At 51.1% G+C, this 23,059-nt stretch overlaps 2 protein-coding genes across 2 annotated transcripts in view; both read right to left on the bottom strand.

Moving 5' to 3' along the window:
- Positions 1-1,730: 1,730 nt before the first annotated feature.
- On the bottom strand, positions 1,731-15,217 carry SHKBP1 (SH3KBP1 binding protein 1). The gene is made up of 18 exons (XM_006900899.1): positions 15,090-15,217; positions 14,812-14,865; positions 14,646-14,691; positions 14,489-14,562; positions 14,120-14,178; positions 13,800-13,880; positions 11,474-11,632; positions 11,302-11,392; positions 11,020-11,210; positions 9,288-9,403; positions 8,539-8,626; positions 8,325-8,441; positions 5,587-5,757; positions 3,712-3,867; positions 3,337-3,433; positions 2,579-2,757; positions 2,228-2,342; positions 1,731-2,144 (listed from the first exon to the last, which is right to left on the bottom strand). Exons 1-18 carry the CDS (start codon positions 15,173-15,175, stop codon positions 1,916-1,918), a joined length of 2,109 nt encoding a protein of 702 aa, XP_006900961.1. The 5' UTR covers positions 15,176-15,217; the 3' UTR covers positions 1,731-1,915.
- A 365-nt stretch (positions 15,218-15,582) lies between these two features.
- SPTBN4 (spectrin, beta, non-erythrocytic 4) overlaps positions 15,583-23,059 on the bottom strand; it is a 132,468-nt gene continuing 124,991 nt past the window's right edge. Inside the window, exons 29-36 of the mRNA XM_006900898.1 lie at positions 22,947-23,031; positions 22,446-22,642; positions 21,448-22,070; positions 20,237-20,306; positions 19,345-19,637; positions 18,343-18,516; positions 18,152-18,194; positions 15,583-16,633 (exon numbers count right to left, since the gene is read on the bottom strand). Of these exons, the coding sequence (XP_006900960.1) occupies positions 16,469-16,633; positions 18,152-18,194; positions 18,343-18,516; positions 19,345-19,637; positions 20,237-20,306; positions 21,448-22,070; positions 22,446-22,642; positions 22,947-23,031 (1,650 nt within the window). The 3' untranslated portion in view covers positions 15,583-16,468. The remainder of the gene's footprint in view (positions 16,634-18,151; positions 18,195-18,342; positions 18,517-19,344; positions 19,638-20,236; positions 20,307-21,447; positions 22,071-22,445; positions 22,643-22,946; positions 23,032-23,059) is intronic.

Raw genomic sequence — 23,059 nt, 5'->3', positions numbered from 1 at the left:
TTCAGATCTCTCCCACAATTCTGGAAGTATCAGAATTTCAGGAATACGAGTGTTCTGAACTTGCCAGAATGGACAGAATGGCCTGTAGACATCACAACGCATCTTTATATCTACATTTCATGCTTCTAGAATCTCTGAAAGCCAAATATTCCAATGTTTTGAGTGCTGTGGACTAGGAAAAAACAATTGAGATTCATAGGTATTCTAGAAGGCTCAGTTTCTAAGATCAGTAACCATATGGTTCTAATCCACCCACTGCTCTATGGGAGAAGGATGAACAATCTCCTCCCGTGTGATTTACTACCTTTAAAAACCTACTGGAGGGTCAGCTACCGGTCAGTTCCAACTCAATGGTACTCAACAACCTGAAGAATTCTCGTTGGTGTTCTAGATTCTCCAGCGATCCAGAATTCCCTGCCAGAATAGATTCCTTGGAATGAAAATAAACCTGCTAGAACTCCAGGCCTGGTGTGTATAGACCCCATATTTTCCAGCAACCTAGAGTCATTTGTGTTCTGAAATTGTCACATTCTAGAATCCCTGGTAGGCAAACAATTTCTACTGATGGAGAATCACAGGTATTCCAAAACATCTAGAACCAGATATTCTAGAACACTCTAGAACCAGATCTCTCTACAATCTTAGTTTTTAAATCCTTTTATGAGAAATTTGTAGATTCTCTGATATTTAGAGGAGATCCTCCCCGTATTGCCAATCCACTCGTACAGTAACTGTTCCCTAGATTTCCTAACATCCAGATCTCTTTTTAACATATCCCAGAGATGTTAAATCCCAGATAACCCATGTAGTCTAAAACGAATATATGCTAACATCCTCTGTTCCTGGTCTGACCCAACTTTTTTAAGCTTCATTGGCTCAAAATAAATATGCACATGCTTCCCAAAGGAGGTGTTATAGCAACTGGTACTATCTGAGGGGAAAAGTACTACATAGTTAATTGAATCTGCCTCACACACCCTTTTTTAATGGCCAGGTAAGAAGCAAAGATCTGGGCAATTATATGTGCTGGGCAGTGTGTTGGGGGCAAGTATAACTGTGTAGTTATTTGAGAGAAACCCAGAAAGCCCACCCAAAGGCATTCACTGCTTGTGTTAACAACATCCTGCTGTTTCTAGAAATTCCTCCTCTTCCACTCTTCCCACTGAGGATGACCTCATCTCCTGGTGTGGCCCAGGCTGACCGATGGAAACCCTTTATCAGGAATGGCCAGCCATGTGAACAAAATCAAACTAGTTGAGAATCAGCCCTGAAGTTTTGGCTGCTGCTGAAGAGAAAAAGGTGCCTTAGTGTCACAGTTCAAAATGTGTCATGAAAAGTCAGCTGTCTGAATCCACCAGTGTGCTCCTGGGGATACAGACAAGCAGTTTTCTCTCATAAAGATTTATCATCTCAGAAACCAATGCAGGGTTGCTATGAGTTAAAACCAATTCCAGGGCTGCGCGTTTGAGAGAGAAAAGATGTCCCTGGGAGTCATCTTGGCCCAGAGAGGGGAAAACCGAGGAGTGACACATCCCCAAGAAAAGCAAAGTTGAGAAATGAGGAGACAAATTCTGGAGCTCCTGGATCCAGCCATACCTGAACTCTAAACCGAATGTCAAGCAAACAAGAGACAGAGGTTCATGACTCTATAAGCCAGAGACTTAGCTGGGCCCAACCCCTTCCTCTACTTCTCAGGAGGGTCCCCAAACTCTTTAAGAATGTGAGTCAGATGTTGGTAGTGAGAACTTTATTGGAAAGAGGGTGACTTTGGCTTCCAGAAAAGGGTAAAGGTGAGGGTTTAGTAACAGTGACTACTCCAATGAGGCCCTGGCCCTGAACTCAGGGGTCTGACAGGAAGTAGGAGGCACCTGAGTACACCAGGACCAGGGTACAAAAGGCACAAAGGTAGCTGTCTTCAGAAGGATGTTTCATTGAGCTTCACCTTGGGTGGTATGAGGGGAGCACCGAGGCCCGTGGAGGGTCGAGGGGCAGGTGTTGGCGGCCGTCGGGGCTCTGGCCCATTCTCTACCAGTTCCTGGCAGCGTTCCACAAAGCTGCCCCCTCCTCGGCGCCGGACCTCAGTCTGGGGGCTTGGACTCTCACGGTGCCCAGAGAAGGAGGAGCTGCTGGGAGCTGAGTAAAGACTGAGGGGATGGTGAGGGTCAGGGCAAGTGATCATCAAGTCAGCCAGGCCACCCCTTCCTGTGAGGCCACCCCCATCAGTCACCTGGTGAGTGAGGTTCGGGGCAAGGGGCTGGGAAGAGAACTCCTTGAGGAACCCAGTGGGGTCACCTCACACTGCTCCAGCTGCTCCATCAGTTCTTCCTCTGTCAGGCCACCTGCTGGGGACAAGTCAGGGGTCACAGGGAAGTGGATGGGATCACAGGGCAAGACTCAGGGGCCTGGGAAGGATAAAGGATTCAGAGGTCAGAGATAAGGGTCAGGGGCTAACAAACAAGGGACTAGAGTTGCAAGAGGTTGAAGGAGCAGAGAAAGGGGTCAAAGGGCAAGGAAAAAGAGTTCAGAGGGCAAGAACTGGAACAAAGGGTCAGGGCTTGGGTCTGGCGGGAGGGAATACCAGGGGCCTGGCCAAGGCCGTCCATTGCAGTGGTCAGGTCCCACATGGCCAGGCTGCCGTTGGCCTGGCCAGTGAGCAGGTAACGCCGAGGCCTGGAGCCGAGCCGCCGGGAGGCCTCACACTCGAGTACAGTGAAGGCAGTGGTGGGCGAGCCATCCACAGAACGCACGGAGCACACCCTAGGGGAGGCATCAGTGAGGTGGCCTCCAGGCCCAGCCCAGCCCCTCCCCTTGGCCTCTCTGAGCTCCAGCTCGGCAGCTCAGCAGCCTCCAGACCCGCACACCCACATTATGTGCCTCAGTTGGCCTCCAGAACGTCCTCCTCCATCTGTTCCCTTCACTGTCCCCACTGCAGGAGAGACCCACTGAGTCTCACCTGGCTGCTCCCCCTCTATTTCTATTAGCCCTCAGCCACCTGACTGGGCCACGTGATCACCTCTCCCAGCCTCACCCCTGCCAGTCCCAGCCTCCTCCCTAGGCTCTAAGCTCCCCTCCACCACTCTCAGAGTGGCCATCACTCCCCAGTGCGGTCAGCCAATATCCTCAGCTCTTCAACCTGGCTGGCAGGGCCAACCCAACACCCCACTGCATGCCACACCTTTAGTACCTCCAGCTCCCAAACGTCCAGGTCTGTCCTCCCTTCCAGCCCTTGCCCTTCAGCAGCCCCCTACAAGCCTCAGTGTCCCATCCTTGGTTGTGTCTCAGTTTTGATGGCTGGCTATCCTTTGACCTTAATCTCCATTTGAGGAGGGTCCTCACCGCTGACCCGTGGACGAGAGGCGCACAAAGAGTTGACTGGCGCTGGGCACCACCTTCTGAATGAACACTTGCTGTTCGTCCCGCTCACCATAGGGGCCTGGGCCAGCAGAGGTAAGGGTCAGGGCCCGCTGGGGTCTCTTGAACCTCCCAATCCCAAAGCTCTGCTCCTTCTCCACCGATGAGCCCCCTCCCCGTGCTAGAACCCATCCCCAGGTGACTATAGTGGGCTGGGATCAAAGACGGTTGAAGCCAACAGTGGTCAATGGAAGGAGAATCCGGGTCAAGGGTGGAGCCTACGTTAATGGGGTCGACAGAGGTCAAGGATAAGGAAGGGATCAGGGGGAAGTCAGTAAAGTTGGGGATCCAAGTGAGCACCAATGTCATTGCCAGCACTGCAGCCGCCATGCCCGTCAGCTGACTCCAGTGCCAGGATCTTGAAGGACGCGAGGGGGGTGGAGCCAGGCTGAGTGGAAATCATGCCCCGGAAGCGTGTCACAGACCACGTCCGCACGTGGTTGTTGTCAGCACAGACTGAGGAGGGAAGGGACAGCAAGTCAGCCTCATCCTCCTCCCCAGCAGTGGGGACCCGCTTTCAAAGTACCTTGTGATTTCTTGCATCTCTAAGGAGCCTCTTGTCCCCAGAAAAGCAAATGGTTGTAAAGCCTATTGGCTCTACCTTCAGAATAGTCTGTGTGTCTTATATCCAGTGCCCCTGCCTAGTCCCATGCTCATCTCCTGCCTGGGCCATCCCAGCGGCCTCCTCTCTGGTCTCCCTGCTTTCCAGTCTCTTCTCCACACGCAGCTTGTGAATGTCTTGAGTCAGGGCATGCCCTTCCTCTGTTCAGAGCCTCCCGTCCCCCTGTCCGGTGCCTCCAGCTCCCCACTCACAGTAAGAGCCATCTTCTCCAGGCCCTGCCTCATCTGTCCCTGTCCCCTCTGACTGCAGCTCCTCCATTCTCCCCTTCTTTTCACTCGCTCCAGTTACAGGCCTCCTTGTTCTTCTGCAAACCCTCCAAATAGCCTCCCCGAGAGATTTTGCAGCGACTGTTCCCTCTGCCCACAACTCTTCTCCCTGCTGTCAATTCCTTCATTTCTCTTCAAAAGTTCCTTCTCAGAAGGCCTTCCTGGAATCACCCACTCTTCATAAGCTTATGAGGCTAACTCACACAGCTTGACTGTTACTCCTAGCATTCCTTATTACCTAACACTGATTGATAGGCCTACAGATTCATCCTTGAAGGAGCCCTGGTGGTGTCGTAGGCTAAGGGTTGGGCTGCTAACCAAAGAGTTGGTGGTCTGAACCCCCAGCCGCTTTGTAGGAGAAAGATGAAGCAGTCTCCTCCCACTATGACTCACAGTTTCAGAAATCTGACAAAGGGACACAACGAGGCAGGACTGAGACTCAACAGCAGCGGGTCTGAGTCTGCACATAAAAGGAGCCTTTCTGGTGCAGTGGTTAAAGTGTCCAGCTAACTAATCAAAAGGTCAGCAATCTGACCCAGCCATTGCTCAGGGGACAAGTGTGGCAGCCGCTCCACCACTGTCAAGTTGATTCTAGTCTTCCACTGGATCTCCTCATCTTTCTCTCGAGGAGCCGCTAGAAGATTTGAACCGCTGGAACCGCTGGCGTTTTGGTTAAAGGTACAACACATAACAAACCATGCCAGAAAGCTCCTTAAAGCTCCTTGGAAACCCTATGAGGTGGTTTTATTCTGCACCATAGGGTCACTATGAGTCAAACTTGATAGCAATGGCTTTGTTTTGCTTTTTTATTTATTTTACAAAATTTATTCTTTTTTGTGTGTTCCATCAAATCAGATCTGACTGGTGTAGGAGATTGTCCCTTCTTCTCCAGCAGAGCATCTGGTGGATTCGAACCACATACCTCTGGGATTGCAGTGCAGCTTCTTGCCACCAGTCCACCAGAGTGCCCTTGTTTTGTTTTTTTAAAACATACATCTGCTACCTGTATGTTACCCTCATAAGTACACCATCTCCAGGAAGGCTCTGTCTATTGCGTTTACTGCTGAGGGGTGCTTGGCACACAGCAGATTCTCAACTAATTCCTCTAGTCTGGTCTCTTGGCAAATATTATCTTGTTTGTGCAAATCCCTCCAGTTCAAACTTCTCCTCTTAGAGGTCTCCACCCTGCAGGGTCCCCCAGCTGAGGAAACCCTCTGACCTCCCACTGCTCCCATCTGAGCTGCGCCTTCTGCAGGTGATGGGCCCAGGGCTGCCCCCCAGGCCTACCTGAGATGAGGTGCTTCTCAGACAGCATGATCTTGGTGACGGGGCTGCGGTGCACCGTGAAGGTCTGGAAGAGCTGTGGTCCTGAGCCCACGGTCTCTGGGTGCTGCACAATGACACGTACGCCCCCTGAGCTCGTGCCATAGGCAATCTCAATCCAGTTTCCACTGTCACCTGGGGAGAGAGGAGGTGGCCAGGTCAGGGCCAAGGATGGAGAGAGGGTCCAGGTCCCAGAGAGATAGAAACCAAGTCAGAGTGAGAGAGAGAACAACAAAGAACAGAGAGAGAGTCGGAAGAGGGGGCTACAGAAGCCAGCTAGGGTAGAGAGAGAAGAAATGAAAGAGCAAGGAGACAAAGGGACAGATCAGGGAAAAGAATGAACTATAGACAGCAGTAATAAGAAACAGACACAGCACAGAGCTAGAAACAGAGACTTAGAAAGGGAGAGAATGAGAGAGGAAGACAGACTAGCACAGAAAAGCCACATGAACAGGCACAAGCAGCAGGGCAAGGGAACATAAGCCGGCCTGTCTAAGGGACTCACCCCCTGCCAATTTTCCAGAGGGGAAAATAATTTTGCAACCATTAGAAACTTCACGGAACAGCCTAAGGAATGTGAGGAGGTCGCATGTGGTTGGAGGATTTTGTGCAGCGCTGGTAAGTAACGGATTAAGGATGTGCATGGCAGCATGGATGGACAGGAAATCTAGGGCAGGGAACTGGATGTATGGCCAAGATCATTCGTGTAATTTTTTTGGAAGGACAGATGCAAATCGAGAAGATAAATACTAACTATGACAGAACTGTAGAACATATGGTGAGAAACAGGAATGAATAAATAAATGAAACAAGATGGGATTTTGTGGAAGGTGACACAATGTTTTGAAAATGGATGTGATAGTTCCTTTTTTAAAAAAAAAAATTTACTGTTTTGTGTGTGTACCGTCAAATCGGATCTGACTGGTACAGGAGGAGATTGTCCCTCCTTCCTCGACAGAGCATCTGGTAGATTTGAACCGTGCGCCTCTGGGATTGCAGTGCAGCTTTCTTGCCACTAGGCCACATGATATTTCTTCTTCAAAATTAGATATGATATTCCTGCTAAGATAATGGAATGGCTAGCAGAAGTTAGCATGGCTGTCACCTCATAAGCACACATCAGAGTGTAGCCCCAATGTGCTTTAGAGGCAAGGATGGCCAGGCTTGCCTCACATACTCGGGATGTTAACAGAAGGGGCCAGTCCCCTAAAAAGGCATCATGGCTGAAAAAGTACAGGATCAGAGAAGGAAAGGAAGCCCCTCAACAAGATAGATTGACATGGTAACTGCAGCAATGAGCAAGGCCCAGCCAACAAGGTGGGGCTAGCACAGGATCGGGCGGTTTCGTTCTGTTCTGTACAGGGCTGCTCTGAACAGGAGCTGACTCCAGGGCACCTAACAATATCAGAAACTCAGAAATGTTAACAGGCACTGGGCTTTTTTTGAGGATGATGAATATCTTCTGGAAGTAGATGATGGTGATGGCTGCTGTGTGAAGAGATGCAAAACTACCAATTGTATGTATACATTTGGAAAGAGTGAATTTTATGGTCTGTGGAAAAGGTGGGGCCAGAGGCGAGGACAGTGAAACCGTTTTCTCTATTTTGGGTATGCTGTTAGGAGGGCAGTCCTTGGGTAAGGACATCATGCTTGGAAAGGTGGAGAGTCAGCAAAGGAGGGGAAGACCCTCAGTGAGGTGGACTGACAGTGACTGTTAAGAGTGGGCTTGAAAAAAAAATAAAAATAAAAAAAAAAAAAAGAGTGGGCTTGAGCGCGCCAGAGATGGTCAGGACGCCCAGCAGAGTGCAGGGTTCAGATCAGCTGTTCACAGTGTCACTGAGTTGCAGTCGACTCAACGACATTTAAGAACAAAACCAAGCAAACAAAACAATCTATTTCTCTACTTTTGAGGTAAAAAAAAAGAAGGGAAAAAACCAACAAAAATCTTTCCCAAACCAAAGAACTTGATTTCATGCACTAGAACACATATGTCCTCTTTTTTTATGAGTATGCAAGGACTGTGCAACAATGAATGACTGGAAATCTCTCTAAACTTTCATTAAAATGAATAAGAAAGAGTTTAACAAATAAGAAGGCTTGAATGTGTTCCTTTACATCTATAACTACAATCCTATCTAGGCTTAAGTTTTCTTTATTGTATTAATGAGGCCTCATCAGCGTGGAGTATATCTTAAAGCTCACCACTGCGGGATCCAAAAATGGCAGGTTAGATATGAAGAGGAACAAGCACAAATGTGTCCACACCTGTGGGCGCATCAAGAGAGATAATGGAGATCACCAAGAATTGAGACAAGAATTTCCTCCCAGGTCAGATAAAAAGAGACCCTTCTTCAAGAGACTATGTCTTCAAGTAGGACTTTGAGTCTCTTAAAGTGAGAGAAAATGAATTTCTGTTCTTTTAAACTATCCCTTTTTAGTATTTCTGTTAAAGCAAGCGTAAGAAGCTAAGACATGTCTTCATTACAGAGATGGAAGCTGGAAAAGGATTGACTAGGGGGGTCAGTTCTGCCCCTACTGGACAAGCGGCACATCTGGTAGTCTAGCACCTGGAACTATAACTATTGCTTGTAAATGTTTGTTAAATGACTGTCCTCCCAACAAATCCTACTTGATCTGCTGTGTGAGTGGTGGAGATAACTGTGGGCTGGGGCTGAAGTAAGAGAAGACATGGTCACACTTACTGGTCTTAGGGGTGAGGTAGACACTGAGGGCAGTGACCCCGTCCTCTGCTGGGTCCCGGTAGAGCTCACTGACCAGGAGGTCATTGTCCTTCATACGGAGGGGGAACTTCTGCACATCTGCCGTGGACAGGGAGAGTGGAGAGGAGGATGGTTGTTTATGGTGCCCTAGCCTGTACCTGATCTTTATCATTTCTGGGTCCCAGGTGCTGCTCACCTACATAGTAGATGGAGCCATTGTTACAGCCCAGGAGGAGGAAGGAGCCTGCGGCGTCATAACTGGTGATGGGCTGGACCTCCTGGACCTGAGGGATAAGGCAAAGCAAAGCGCTCTTCACAACTCCGCTTCCCCCAAGTCCCCACCGAGAACACCCCATAGCACTCACTCAGCTTTCAATTCACCCTCTGTATCTTCTTCCAGCTCTTTCTGTGTGTCTGCCTGTGGTGTCTCAGTGACTCTTTTCCTCACATTACTCTGTACTTCTCCCTCCCTCTGTGTCCCTTCACCTGTCCCAGCCACTCAGTCCAAGTTTCTCTCTCAGTTGTTGCCTCTTCTATTTATTGTTTGTATTCGTCTGTTTCTCCCCGTCTTTTCTCTGCCTCTGTTTCTCTCTCCCACACACTCACTTTTAGTCTTCCGTTTCTCTCTCCCACACACTCACGTTTTAGTAGCAAATAGCAACATGGTACATGCATGCTTCTCTTTGCCTCTGCTGCATATTCATCCATCTTTCTGTCACTCTCTCCACACCCAGGGTCTGAAGAGTACACTCTTCCTTTCCAAACCCATCTAGCTTACATTCCAGTTTGAGAAGCTCCTTCCTCCAGGAAGTCCTCTGAGATGTTTCCCTAGGCCTGCATCACAACCCTAGCCCCAGGTTCTGGCCCACTGCTGCTGGGGGAATGCAGAATGAAACCCTTCCCTGAATCTGGGGATCAGGAAACAGGGTTGGCTGGAGCTCTTACCTGCCAGTGTTTGGTGACGGCGTTCCATACCCCAATGCGTCCTGTGTGACTTGTGGCGATGAGCTGGTTCCCAACAAAGAACAAGGCTTCCACGGGCACCCCCAGATGGAAGACTCCTGCACAGACAACTGAGGGCTCAGAGAGGCCCCTCAATCCACAAGGGATGGTACAGAGTGGCTGAAATGTGTGCAAAAGAAGCTCCAAGGGTCAGGGAATTCAGTGGGTCCTGAAATCCTTGCAGGATAAAGGATTCCAGCAGGAATTAAGAGAATCCCATCTAGTTAGATTTCTGATGGGACATAGGACGTTAACAGACTGTGGGACTCTTAACAAGGTTGAGATTTCCAAGAACGTCAGCTCCAGTGGTGGCAGAGGGCTCTCTTGAGGACTGAAATTTATTGGATATTGTTGTTGTTACGTGCTGTTGAGTTGGAACCAGCTCATTGCTGACCCATCAGTAGATTTTAAGAGGCCATAAACTGAATGGGAGGAGACTGCCCATCTTACTCCTGCAGAGCTGGTGGTAGAGTCGAACTTCCCACCTTTTGCGTTAGCATCACAACTCCTTACCACTAGAGCTCCCTTTATTGGGAATAAGTTCGTCTAATACATTAGAGATGCCTAATGGGAATGCAGAGTCCAACAGCTTCTGGGATTCCAGAGGAAAGTGATCTAATAGGCCAGGGATTCTGACAGAGCAGGGAATTCTGGTGGGTTAAGGAGCTGTTGGTAGTGTAATGTGTTCTGGGTTGGGCTGCTAACCAAAAGGTCAGTGGTTTGAATCCACCAGCTGTTCCTTGGGGAACAGGATGAGGCAATTTTCTCCATAGCCTCAGAGACCCCACGGAGGGTCACCCCGAGTCCTAGAAACCTGACAGTAGTGAGTCTGAAGTGCTCGTTTTGTCAGAAAACTACAGTGGATTTTCCTAACTGGCTACAGGATTTGAAAAGGTTAAGGACTTCTAACAAGGCAAAGAGGTCTAATGGATGGAGAATTCTGGTGGGCTTGACATTTACGGGAAGGATTAGTGCAATAAGCTACAGAATTGGAACAAGTTAGATTAGTCTACCCACCAATTGTCTGCTAGTCAGATAATGGTGGCCTGCCTGTTCCTGTGATGCTGGACGCTATGTCATTGGTATTTTAAACACAGCTGGGTCGGCTATGGTGGCCAGGCCTCAGCAGACCTTCCAGACTAGCAGAGATGAAGAAGGGCCTATCCTCTGCCATCGACTTTGATCCCACCTCACTGTGACCCTCTAAAGGATTTCCCTTCAGGAGCTGTAAACCGAATGGGAGGAGAGTGCTCATCTTTCTCTTGCAGAACGGGTGGTGGATTTGAACTGCTGATCCTTTGGTTAGCAGGGAAATAAGTAGCAGCAAAGCATTCCTTCTAAAAACAAGCATGACACCTTATGGCTCACAGTAAGATACTGTCTGACACAGCGCTGGAAAAGAAGCCCCCGGCTGTATGACAGCCACACACATCACACATCTATCTCAGCTTGGGCTGGAGCGTGCCCGGATCGTGAAGATGGCACAAGACTAGGCAATGTTTTATTCCATCAGTCACTCTAAGTCAGAGCTAATATGACAGCAACTCACACAGTCTGACAGTGTGGAATTCTAACAGGGCAGATGATTCTAAGAGGCCACAGTATCTGACAAGGATATAAGTCAGGGGAGACTGTGGAAGGGCACAGGCAGGGCTGGAGGAGCCACACAGCTTACCTATCTCGGAGCCGCCACCCTCCGCCTGCAGTGCCCACAGGAGGATCTCGCTACCTGTGGCAGCTGCCACCATCTTGTCATGCTCCCCCAAAGCCCCACCAGGCACTCGGGCCGTGAGTGCCAGCCTCTCAATGGGCCACTCCAGGCGAGGGCTGGAGAAGACCAGCTGCCAGCCAGATGCTTCCTTCAGCCTACAGGATTGGGGAGACATCATCAGTGCTCACCCCAAATCCTCTCCTCCATCTGGGTCCAAAGCCTCAAGACACTTCCCTTCCCAAGCACCTGTAGCAGACAAGAAACTGGGCGTAGGCCACGGCGATCCAGTTGTGGTGTCCGCACACCAAGCGGACCATGCCTGGCTCCTCAGGTAGCCCTGGAGGAGAACAGCAGGCGTTTCTGGCAGGGTCAAGGGGTCCCCAGTTGTTGCCCCACCTCCCAGGAGGCAGAACCATACCCGAGGGTGGAGGAGCTTTCTCCTCCAGCATGCGGCCCAGCAGCCCCGCATTGCCCAAGTTGGGGGGCATCGTGTTGCTCCGTCGAACAGGTGCCGGGCGCCCTCCTGCATGCTGGGGTCCCACCAGGCTGTGCCGTATCCTCCGCTTCAAGGGGAACACTATGGTAGGGGTGGAGGGACAAAGTATCAATGGCTGCAATAGTGGTATCTGTGTAACAAACACTGAAAAATATGCCAATGGCATTTTTGTACGTGTGGGGAGCAGGCTCCTGGCAAGACTTCAAGTGTTCAGGGACCAAATATCTTTTTTAAAAATTTCTGTTCATTCATTGCTGCACTTTTCTCCCTGCTCACCCCTCCCCCCCACTTCACTCTTCTCCTTGAAAAGTAAAAGAAAAATTCTTTCATTGTTATACAATCCCTCCCCTTAAGTCCACTCCACTGTGCAGCCTCCATTCTGGACTCCTGTCATGACAATAATACCTAATCATATATTCCTCTTAAACAGTTTTCTCCCTCATCTGTTTCAATGCAGTATACATAATTTATCCCATCTTTCTCAGTCTCCCCTCAACCCCGATGTCAGTCCTGTGTCACAACAGTGGCACTATGTAGTATTTGGGACCAAATATCTTAAGCAATACTAAATCACTCAGCTTATTACTCCTTCTTTCAAAAAAACTCAAATTTGTAGCTGTTGAATTGCAATTGACTCATCGCTGAACCTCTATCTTTGAAAGATTTCCTAGCTTTCTCCTGCAGAGATGCTGGTGGATTTGAACTACCAAAGGTGCCACCTTTGGGTTAGCCCTATGGACTATGCGACCAGAGTTCCTTACTCCTTTTTTAGTCTCCTTAAAAAAAAAAATTAAAAAGCTCATTGGCATCAAGTCAGTTCTGACTTACAGCTGACTCTCCTCTGGGTTCCGAGATTGTAATAAATCGCATGCTAGGAGACTATTCATCTTTTTCCAGAGGAGCAGATGATGAATCTGAATCACCAGGTAAGTATAGCCTTTGTGTTAACAGTGCTAAAGCTCTAGGAACTGTGTCACCCGAGCTCTTTTTAGTCTCTAAAGGATAGTCACAACTCAGTTTGAAGTCTTTTCTTGTAGTTATGTGCCTTCGAGTCAGAACTGACTCATAGCTAGTCGTCTGGTGGATTTGCAGAGGCTGTATATTGCACAGAGGTTTGTGCATCTTTCTCCTTCAGAGCTTCTGGTGGATTCAAACTGCCTGCCTTTGCACTGGTAGTGCAACCCTTTACCCACTAGGCCACCAGATCTCCCCAAACCTACTGCCAGAGTCAGTTAACTCATAGCTACCCTGTAAGATGAGCAGAACTGCCCTATATGGTTTCCAAGGCTGAATCTTTACAGAAGCAGACTGCCACGTCTTTCTCTTGGAGTAGTTGTTGAATTTGAACTGGCTTTCATTTGGTTAGCATTCAAGCACTTAACCCCTGAGCCACCTTAATTCTTACTAGCATCTCCTTCTATATAAATGGAGAGCAAGTAAACCCTTGGCAGACAACAGCATGTAGCCAGATTTATTAACACTTTTATGTTTGCGTTAAAAAAGAAAAGGCCTGGCCTTCTATCTTCAAAAACTGATCAAACCCTATAGAACAACTCTCAACTGTCTCCTTATTAACCATCATGGACTTGGAAAAGGAACAGGTGACATTTTGTTGTGCTAAATTAGCTCTGACTCATGGCAACCAAGAAAAATTATGCTTGAATTTAATTTCCATGTATTGTATTTGAGGTATACAGGGAGGGATACAAAACTACTATTTAAAATGATACAATGTAAGCCAAGTAAACATAAATTAATAACATTAATAGTGCAGATTTTCAAATTTTGGAAACTTCACAAAGATTGTTCCTAATGAATGAGGTTGGAGAAATAAAGCAATAAATTACAAGTTCCCTACTCTGTTCCTTTTATCACTCTGTAAAGCCTAGTGGACTACAGTTCCAAATAACCTCTGGGGCAAATCTACCGTAGTTTGTGGGCTGGCTGTTCTAGGTTCTCAAGAGGATTGTGGTTACAAAATCTCCTTTAATACTTCTCCCTTGGATGCAATGGATTCCAGCTCCTCCTAAGACTTCCCTCAAGGAAAACAAGCCCTGACTACCATTCCTATTGGGCTGTACGACAGATTTCTGAGCTTCAAGGAAGACCACCACGGGAGGCATCAGTCCAAGCATCTGATGCAGAACTACCAACCCTCATGTCTCCGGGCTCATAGCACAGGCACCCAAGAAAAGCTGGAACCACAATGAAGGAAGTGCAGCCTTTACTATGCACTGGGAGGGCTCACCTGGTGGGGGTAGGTAACCATTGAAAAGGACATTTCCACAAGATGAATGATCCAGTTCTTCTCGAAGCTGCAGGCGACGAACTAGAAGAGGACAATTCCAAGGCTGGGTCTTGAGGAAAAATTAAGACAAACCCCCATACCCTCCACACCTCTTCCCCCCCCCCCAGAAAATTCCAACACCTTTTTTGGCTCCAAGGACAAATCTGGTGTTCTCAGTTCTAACCCAACCCTCTTCACAAGCGAAGTGGAAGAATCAGGGCACAACACTACAAACTTTATTCTCTATACAAATGAGAATGCTAATCAGGATTTGCACTTACCCAGAGGAGTGAGCCCATAGAACTGGGCTTCATGCAGGAGGCTGGAACCGTGGACACCCCTGGATGGGAGAATTAATAAGCAGTGAAGAGCTGAGGGATGAGGGAAGAAGGAAGAGGCAGGACGTTGAGAAGTGAGTAGAGGAACTTTCAAAACTTCACAGAGAATTCCAGGGACACCGATTCGAAGATCGGTAGACAGATGTATTTTGGCTTCTGGAGATATACAGTAATTTTCATAGGATCAGGATTCTGAAAGACAATTCTAATATTGGGAGACAGATGTAAGCAAACATTCAGAGGCGAAGAAAGGATTTCTTAGGGAGGAGGGTGAAGAAGGTGGGCCCGCCTCTGGTTGCTCTCCATGCTAACCTGGGGTCCAGCTCTTTGGTACGCAGGAAGTTGAGGATGGGGGCAAAAACGGTAGGGTCCCGGTCGATGAAGATCTGCAGGAGAGGGAGGCAAAGGATGAACAGCGCACGGAATGAGGAGCTGAGAGGGGAGGTCCTCCAGCCAGAGTCCTACTCACCGCTCCGGTCTCATCTTTCAGCGTAGAGATGCGTCCGCTTAGAAGACTAAAGTGAAGGTACACAGAATAAATGTTAGGGGTCGAGGGTGATTAGGTCTTCTCATCCTTTCCCTTCTGGCTCTATAATTCCCCTCTCATCCTCCCCAGAACTTGCTCTCCCGATCACCTGGAGAAGAAGGAGTCTGGAATCCAGGTAAGAGTCTGGCGGGAGGTACTGAATCTGCGCAGAGTGGGGTGGTAGGGGGACAAGACGTGTGAAATAATTGGAGGGGGAAAAAGATGCGACCCCACCTCCCTAGTACTTTTTTTGCCCCTTCCCCGGCGCTTTTTCCTGCTCTCGCGCCTCCAATACGGGGCGGAGCAATCTTTGATGGACAGGGATTCCCCTGGGAAGGCGGGCATTCCCACTCTTTTCTCCCTAACCAAGTGCTCCTCCCCACTCACCTCTTGCCCCCCACGTTCAAATGAATCACCTCCCCTGGAGGCCCCCGATTTGGGGACCCCTCGGCTGCAGCCGCTGCTGCCGCCATGGCCCCCTAGACGAGACCGCCGACCGGCGCCTACTTCCGGGTATAGACTAGGTCTCCGCCTCCGCCGCCTGCTCGTTGGGCCGGTGACTCAAAGCCGCTGGCGATTGGACAGTACGTTCGCCCATCATAGTTAAAGTCACCGCCTCCTTAAAGGCGCCGTCTCTTCCTGGCCTGGACGGTGCTACTTGGCGTCTCTTTTGGGGAAGTGTACCTGCCCAGCGATAACAAAACACTACCTCATCCTTCCCAAGGCCTCTATTTTAGGTATGACATCTAGATCCTTCGTCTGAGAGCCAATGTTTGAACTTCGAATTTAGTCGGCAGACAAGTTCTCAATCCCTCCTACAGCCCTCCCCCAATCCTCAGGCACGCGACCCATAAAAACACAGATCTAGCACGATAGACCGTCAAAGCCAAAGGGTTTATTATAGGTACTTAGAGTGTGCGCCCGCCACACCGCCCCATACCCCCGGGTCCCAGCGGCTTCTCCTGGTGGCCATGGGGGCTGCCCACAGCCCGTTTATGCAACCCCACAGGGAGGCGCTCCAGCCAGAAGCATGCAAGGGGAGGGCTCCCCCACTCCCCACCCCTCGTGAAAGGACATTTACAGCTGGAGGGGGGAGGAGAGGAAGACAGTTCTGAGCTTTGACGCCCCCTCCCACTTAAAGCCTTCGCTGATGCGGCACGGGGGAGGAGGAAGTTGACGTTTTGCAAAAATAAACTAAGTCAGGAATTAACTGCATGGCTCTGAGGTGGCAGAGTGAGGGGAGCTAGCGCCTCCCACACTCCCCCCTCCCAGACAGAGATCAAGGCAGCATTGGAAGTGAGGTAAAGGCGGGGAGGGGGGGGTCCCCTCCTCACCCCCTAGCACCCTGGATGGTCCAGGGGACCTCACCAGCGCCCCCATTTCCCATCCATAGGGTGGAGAGGGGTGCACAGATTATTGCCCTCACCACCCCAGCTTCTCGGGGCAAGATCTGGGGGGGTTGGGGCAGGGGACTTGGCTCAACTGGCTCCCTCCCCGCTCCCCCAAGCTCAGTTATTGCATAAAAAATAATGGAGCCCCAGCACCCGGGGTAGAGGTGGCCGGTAGGAAGGGGCCGATATATGGCTATAGGGGCTGCTCTCCCTCCACCATTTCTTGAGGTGCAGGAAAAGTCCCCTCCTTTCCAGTGCCCGTCATGCCAAGTCCGCAGTGCTGGAACTAGGGGCTCCTGCCCCTGCGTTAGAGAAAGTGTCTTTGTCCCCACGGAGTGGGGGAGGGCGCAGATCTGTCAGGCTGGTGCTGGGGAGTCACTTTCGGCGCCCGCTGGCCCTGCGCTCCCGTTCCCCTCCCTCCCGTTTGGGGTTGCCTTCGTCGGTGGACGAAGTCGTGGGTTGCGTCTGGCCCCAGCGGGCTATCTCGGCGTGTTCTGCCACTGAGGCAGCCACGGCCTCCAGCCAGCCATTCATCTCCTCCTAGGGGCGGAGAAACGGAAATGGGTCGGTGTTGTGGAGAAGGAGACCTCCGTTGTAAGGTGCCACCCGGGTGAGTTCGACTCACAGCGACCCTATGAACAACAGATCTGACCCCTTTCTATCCTGTGCCATCCTCCTCACCTCTGACACACTTGAGCCCCTTACTGTAGTCACTGTGTCAATCCATCTACTTGTGGGTCTACTGTTCTTTTTCTGAAGTTCCATTTCCCACAATCATGATATCCTTTTCTAAAGAATAGCCTCTCCTAGGAGTCACACTGCCCTCTCGGGTTTCTCATCTATTAAATGAGGTACATGCACTTAGTGGGTGGGACGCTCTATTTTAAGCAGTTTTGTTTTGTGGATTACTCCTACACAATCCACTCAAAACCCCCCACGGATGGAGTAAATTCTGATTTATGGTGACCATCTATGGAGTTTTTGTGGCTGTAAATCTCTAAAGGAGAAGACTGCTCATCTTTCTCCCTGGGAGCAGCAGGTGGTGAACCACCGGCCTCTATTAGCAATCCAACACATGAGAAACTACTTGCTGCTTGACTCCTTAATTCTATACAGTGTAATTCCCATTCAATGACAGAGTTGAAAGAGAAACAACAATTAAAAAATGGTAATAATAGTAGTGGAAAGTTGTATGGATGTCTGAGCATTGACTTACTAAATGTTCTTTTTATTTACTTTTCACAATAACCATCTTATGAAGAGCCATTCTTATCTCTACAGATAAGTAAAGAAAGGCAGAGAGAGATAAGGTGTGCTTTCTCACCTCTTATGAGGACTGAATGAGATATCAAGTGAAGTTATTACTCTCAACATCTTCAAATCACTCTACACCACCTATTCCTCCTGACCTCTTCCCTTGCCCCTTATCTGATGCCCACACAAATTCTGGTCTCTCACTCCTTCCTCTCCTGCCTGGTCCAGCTATGATCTCTCCCACTTTGGTCTCTGTTTTGTGGCCACCTCCGTTCCCAACCCCCATTCTTGCCCCTTCTGATCTATCCTGTATAAGACCTTCCTTATGTATCACTATAACCTTCCCTGACTCAAAATCCTGCCATAGCTCCCTAGTACCCTTAGGGTAAAATCCAAATGGCCCACAATGCCTTGTAGTCTCCAGCTCTGAAAACCATTTTTCCTTCTTCAGGAACTGTCCCCTAGCACCAACCTTTGCAGTTCTTGGCCTCTAATCCTCTACATTTGCAGTTCCCTTTGCCTCCATCCCCACCCCCACCTTGTACCTTCTTTTTTAGCTGAGTTTCTCCTCTTCAGGTTCTTTCCAGTCCCAGCTCAGAGGACAAGGTTGCATTTGTCCCAAGGTAGCCGTCCCTGCCCTGTCCCCTCCACAGGTTGTGACAGGAACCTCTGAGCACTCAGGTCTCATGAGGTCCCACCCAGTACAACCCTGATAACTCTGGCCTGTGTTTCCCATCACAGCCCCTTCAGCCTAGGCCCAAAAGCCTGAGGCTCACAGAGAAGATAGAAAGGTTCAGATCTCACCTCATCTTTAGCCTGAAGTAAAAACTCACTGCCATCCTGGGTCCTGCAGAAGAGAACACAGGGTTTGGGGAATCTAGGACATTGGCCTGGTTTGCCCACCCACCCTCTGTCTTCCAAAGGGACCAGAGATGTGTGGGGATGGGATGCTGGGCCACGAGTGCCCTCCCAGCCTGCCCACTACAGAGGCTTACTGGAGCTTGAAGACATGTTTCTTTTTCTTGTAGTCACTGGCCACCTCGCTGGTGGCCTTATGCAGGCTGAGTAGTGGCTCCCCGCCGTGAGTACCCCCTGATGCTGGTCCCTTAGAGTCCTTGTAGAAGCCCAGCTCCCCCTTGCTAAGAACGCAGTAGAGGTTCACCCAGGACCTGAGGATGACAAGAAGGGCTAGGAGCAGATGGCACTCTGCCTGGTTGCCCTTCACAGATAGCTTCCACAGGACTGAATGTGCTTGAGCTGCCCTACCTCTCAACTCTTGCCCTGGATGGGACCCAGTGCCTGCATTGTCCTATAGTTGTTGCTGAGTGGAGAGGAAAATCTAAGTCTCCAGTACTAAGCCTTTTCTCAGGATGGTCCACTGCTAGGTCGATCTTCCTAATCCCTCCATATTAGATTTCTCAAGGGCAACAAGCCTTCTTCATGCAAGCCCTTGTTCGGGAACATTCCTCAACCTAGAACCCCATCCCACTGTCGTAAAGTTGATTGTGAGTCATGACGACCTTCCTTTGGGTTTCTGAGAATGTAAATCTTAATGGGAGGAGATCCTTCTCCAGTGGAGCGGTTAATGAGTTAGCACCCCAACACTTAACCTACTTTGCCCCCAGTCGTCCTTCCTTATTGTGCCATTCCTGCATCTCTAGAGAGTTCCCTAGTGGATTTTTGTAGGGAAGGAATAATTCCTGTCTCCCCTTCCAGTCCTAGCCACAGTTAGCTATATACCTATATAGCCAATTTCTGTGTGGAATTGTGACTGAGTCCTGATTCATTCGTGTTTAGGCCAGATCCCGCCCCCAATTAACTCTATGCCCATTGGACTCACTAAGCTTAGGCCCACTCGTCATAAGCACTGATTGGATTACTTGACGTTGAGCCCCGCTCCTCGGGCGATGCCCTCCCATTCGGTCACACCTCCGCCGACTGACCTACTCATTCATTGGACACCCTGGGCCTTTCAAAGCCCCGCCCAACCCGCTCACCGGTTGGAAGACTTGCGGTTGGCGTCGAGCTCGCGCTTGCGCAGCAGGAAGCCCTCGTGCTGCACGGTGTGAGTGGGCGGGGGCGGAGGGGCGGGGGCGGAGCCTCCCTGGGCCGGGGCGGAGCGCGAGCGCCGGCTTCCCCCGCCCTCACCACCCTCGCGGGGCCGTGGCCGCCGTCGGGGCTTGGGACGATCCCGTGCCCGTGGCCGGTCTGGCCGAGGTGTCCTCTCAGGCGGCTCAAGCCCGTTGGGCAAGCGGCCAGGGGGCAGCTCGCGAGGCTGAGGCAGCGACGGCTGTGTGAAAAGAGGGAGAAGAGGAGCACGGTCCATAGGAATTGCGAGAGAGGAGGGTCATTTGGGGAGCTCCTGGGTTTGAGGGTCCTATCTGCCTTGGGTGGTGAGCGTCTTTCTTGGAAGCGAGTCTGGGAAGATCTCAGGGTTAGAAGTTTAACTCTTAGGGCCCTGTTGGACAGAAGAATCTAGTAGCACTTATAATTACTATCTCATAATGATAGTAGGGAAAGGGGCTAAGTCTATGAGAAGGGGCACCCTTAAGGAAGGTTGGGTCCTGCCTTCGGTAGGAATCTGAGGCTTCCGTATCTCTGGGAGTCAGGAGGCCTCCTCATCTGTGAGGTAGTTTGGGACCCAGTGGATTGTGGAGAAATAGGGTAAGCGAAATAGATGCAGGGAGACTCTCCCCATCCAGTCTCAACCACTACCCATCTTCATAAGGGGACAGAATGTGGGAATATCAGGTATGTGCCACACACACCCCTTTGGGAATCTGTGCTACTCTCTGCATGGCTCAATTGAAACACTGTTTCAGGAATTCTGACCCTTGCCTCTGGGGGGAGGGGACACTATGCCTCCATCCATCCCAAAGGCCAGCTTACCCCAGCAGGGAGCCCAGGGCCTGCCTCTTTCTCTTGCAGCTGCTCCACTATGTCCGCCAGGGTGGCCTTCCTGAGGGGGGCAAAATGGCCCAATGGAGTTGAGCTGCCTTCTCCCAGAGACCAGCCTCCTTACCCTGAAGTGCCAGCCTCTGCCCACTTTCAGTTTGCCCTCAGACAGATGTTCACCACAGGTGCTTGGGACCCAACTGCTGAATGGATGAATGAGGGTCCAAACATCTCCCCCTTGAGTTATAAGTAACACAAAGAGCAGCATGCAGAGTGACCCCTTCAACTGTTGATCCTACTGTGGCTCACACACACCCTGGGCTCCTAAGTCCCTTGGGTTTCCTCATCTCAGTTCTGAGATCCTGGCCATCACAGGTAAGATGGTCCTATTCCCTCACTGGACTGTGAGACCCAGGAAGGCGAGGCCAGGACATTTTCAGTCACTGCTGTTACTAGTTCATACCAGGCCTGGGGCACTCAGCGGATGTTCACAAATTACTAAATTCAAAACAAACACCCTGCCAACAAGTGAATTCCAGCCAATGGCATCTCTCTCTCAGGTCTCTAAGGCTGTAAATCTTCATGTGAGGAGATGGTCTCATCTTTCTCCTGTGGAGTCCAACCTGTTGGTGGATTCCAACCACCAACCTTTTGGTTAGCAGCCCAACACTTAAAGTACTGTGTCTTCAGGGGCCAAAAAGTCACCATCTTTAAAGCATATCTGATCAAATGTGACTTTCTGGTGACATGGACATGGCCAAGTGGACTTGGGTGCACAATTAGGTTAGTGCGGGAGTCTGGGAGGCCTTGGCTCCAGGCTGGGCCGGGCCACTTGCCCTGTCTGTGCCTTAGTGACTCCCTCCAGAAGACTGAGACATCAGCAGCTCCACTGCAGAAAGCAGTTGAGAGGGTTCACCCTGATTGTGACAAAGGATCTTATCTCCAATCAGGAGATTCCCAGTAGGGAAACTGAAGAAAGAAGAAGATCCATGCCTGGGACTACCACAGGGTCTGAAAATCAGGAGTTTCTGGCTTGTGTGCAGCAAAGAACACCTCTCCTACTATCTTTCAGTCTCAGTTTACACCTCTGCAAAATGGGTACCACCAGAGCACCTACTGCGTTGGGCGGTTCTGAGCCTCTCTTATTAGGACTGGCGGCTCTAGAAGCTCCCGCACCCATCACCCTGGACCTTATGGGGCCTCACCCCTTGACTAGATCTCCTCTGGGGGGCGTTTCCTGCTCGCTGGACTCCTGTCGCTCCAGTCGCCTCTCCCTCCGCTCGCGTCGCCTTTCCATCTGCTCATAGCGTCCCAGAGTAAGACTGTGCGCCGCCTCGTGCTCTGTGGACTCCTGGCGCTCAGGCCGCCGCCTCCGCGCAGCCTCCTCGGGTTGATCAGCCGATTCCTGCCGCTCTGGCCGTCGCCTCCTGGGCAGTTCTTGGGCGCGATCGGTTGACTCCTGACGCTCGGGCCGCGATCTGTCTGGCTCCACTGCTGGTGGCGGGGTCCTGGGGGTCTCTGGCGTGTCCTCTGGGACGGCTGGTGGGGAAGTGGGCTCCACCCTCACCGAGACCTCAGGAAGCCGGTCAATGCGTGGCTGGAGGCGCTCGGGTTTGAGCTCCTGGCGCACGTACCCCACCCGTGTCCGAACCTCCGCCGACAGCGTGTCTGAGGCGCGGCGGGCCAGGGGCTCCAGACCCTTCTCGTAGCCCGCGGGGCGCAGCAGGGGTGCCGCTTTGGCTGCAAGTTCCGTGGGGTCCCCGAAGAATTTGCGTCCCAGAAGTGGCGTTGGGGGCTGCTTACTCTGCTCAGCCTTGAGTTTCTCGATCTGGGAACGGAGGGGCCAGGGTCAGCGGTGGGGGCACAGGGAAGGGCGGAGGCTGCTCTGGGAAAGCGCTTCTGGGTTCTGTGGGCCTCAAGGTCATGTCCTGTCGGGACTGCTCACTAGTTCTTTGAAAAAGCAGAGTTGTCCAGGCCTGTGCTTCTTATTTCCTTCTGCAAACACACATCTCTCTTTTTTAATCACAATGTCATTCTTCAAGACTTGGATCTGATCGCTGCAGTCGGGACAAGCCCTTCTGACCACCTCTGACCCCTCAGTCACCTTGCTAGCCTGAGAGTCTGTCACCAGTCTAGGGCTGAGTCCCCAGTGTCTGTCAGATAGAGGGATGGGGGCGGTCAGGGCAGGATCTGGGGTGCTGACCGTGGTCAGACGCCTCAGGGAGCTGAACCTCTCTTCCCAGGCAGCCGCCGCCTTGCGGAAGGCCTCGTGCCGCCGGATGAGCTGCTCCACCTCGTCCACGCTGCTGCCCAGCTCGCGGCTCTGCAGGAGCGGCTCTTGGGCTGTCAGCCACGCATCAGCCACCACTGCTTCCTGCGCAAACTGGTGCACTTCGAGCACTGAGGGAGACATGTGGCCAAGGGCGCTGGGGGCTCCCAGGGCAGCTGCAGTGGGGCCCTCCTGGGCGGTGGCTTTCCCTGCCTTCCACTCCCCATTACAAGAGCCTAAGATTCCCTCATCCCCAAGCCCTCTGTGTGTGCACCCCAGGCCCGCCTGGGCTTGGCACTAGCTCACCCCCATGGGGACTGCCACTAGGAATCCGGTGACAAGGCCACTTATCCACCCTTCCAATCCCTCCAGTTTGTCACCCTCTGGGACTTGTCCCCACATGGTGAACTCTGTCCAGGGCAGCCTCCCACTCACTCTGCTGCAGCCACTCCCAATGGCGGTCCCATTTGTCTGACACCTCCTCCTTCCTGGTTCCCAGCTTGTCTAGCTGCGCCTGGATCTGGGAGTGGTAGGTGGGCAGCAGAGGC

This window comes from Elephantulus edwardii, unplaced genomic scaffold (genome assembly GCF_000299155.1).
Source record: "Elephantulus edwardii isolate Elephantulus edwardi_28Jun2011 unplaced genomic scaffold, EleEdw1.0 scaffold00302, whole genome shotgun sequence".
NCBI lineage: Eukaryota > Metazoa > Chordata > Mammalia > Macroscelidea > Macroscelididae > Elephantulus > Elephantulus edwardii.
Note: the sequence above shows the minus strand (reverse complement) of the source record. Positions and strands in the feature narration are given on the sequence as shown.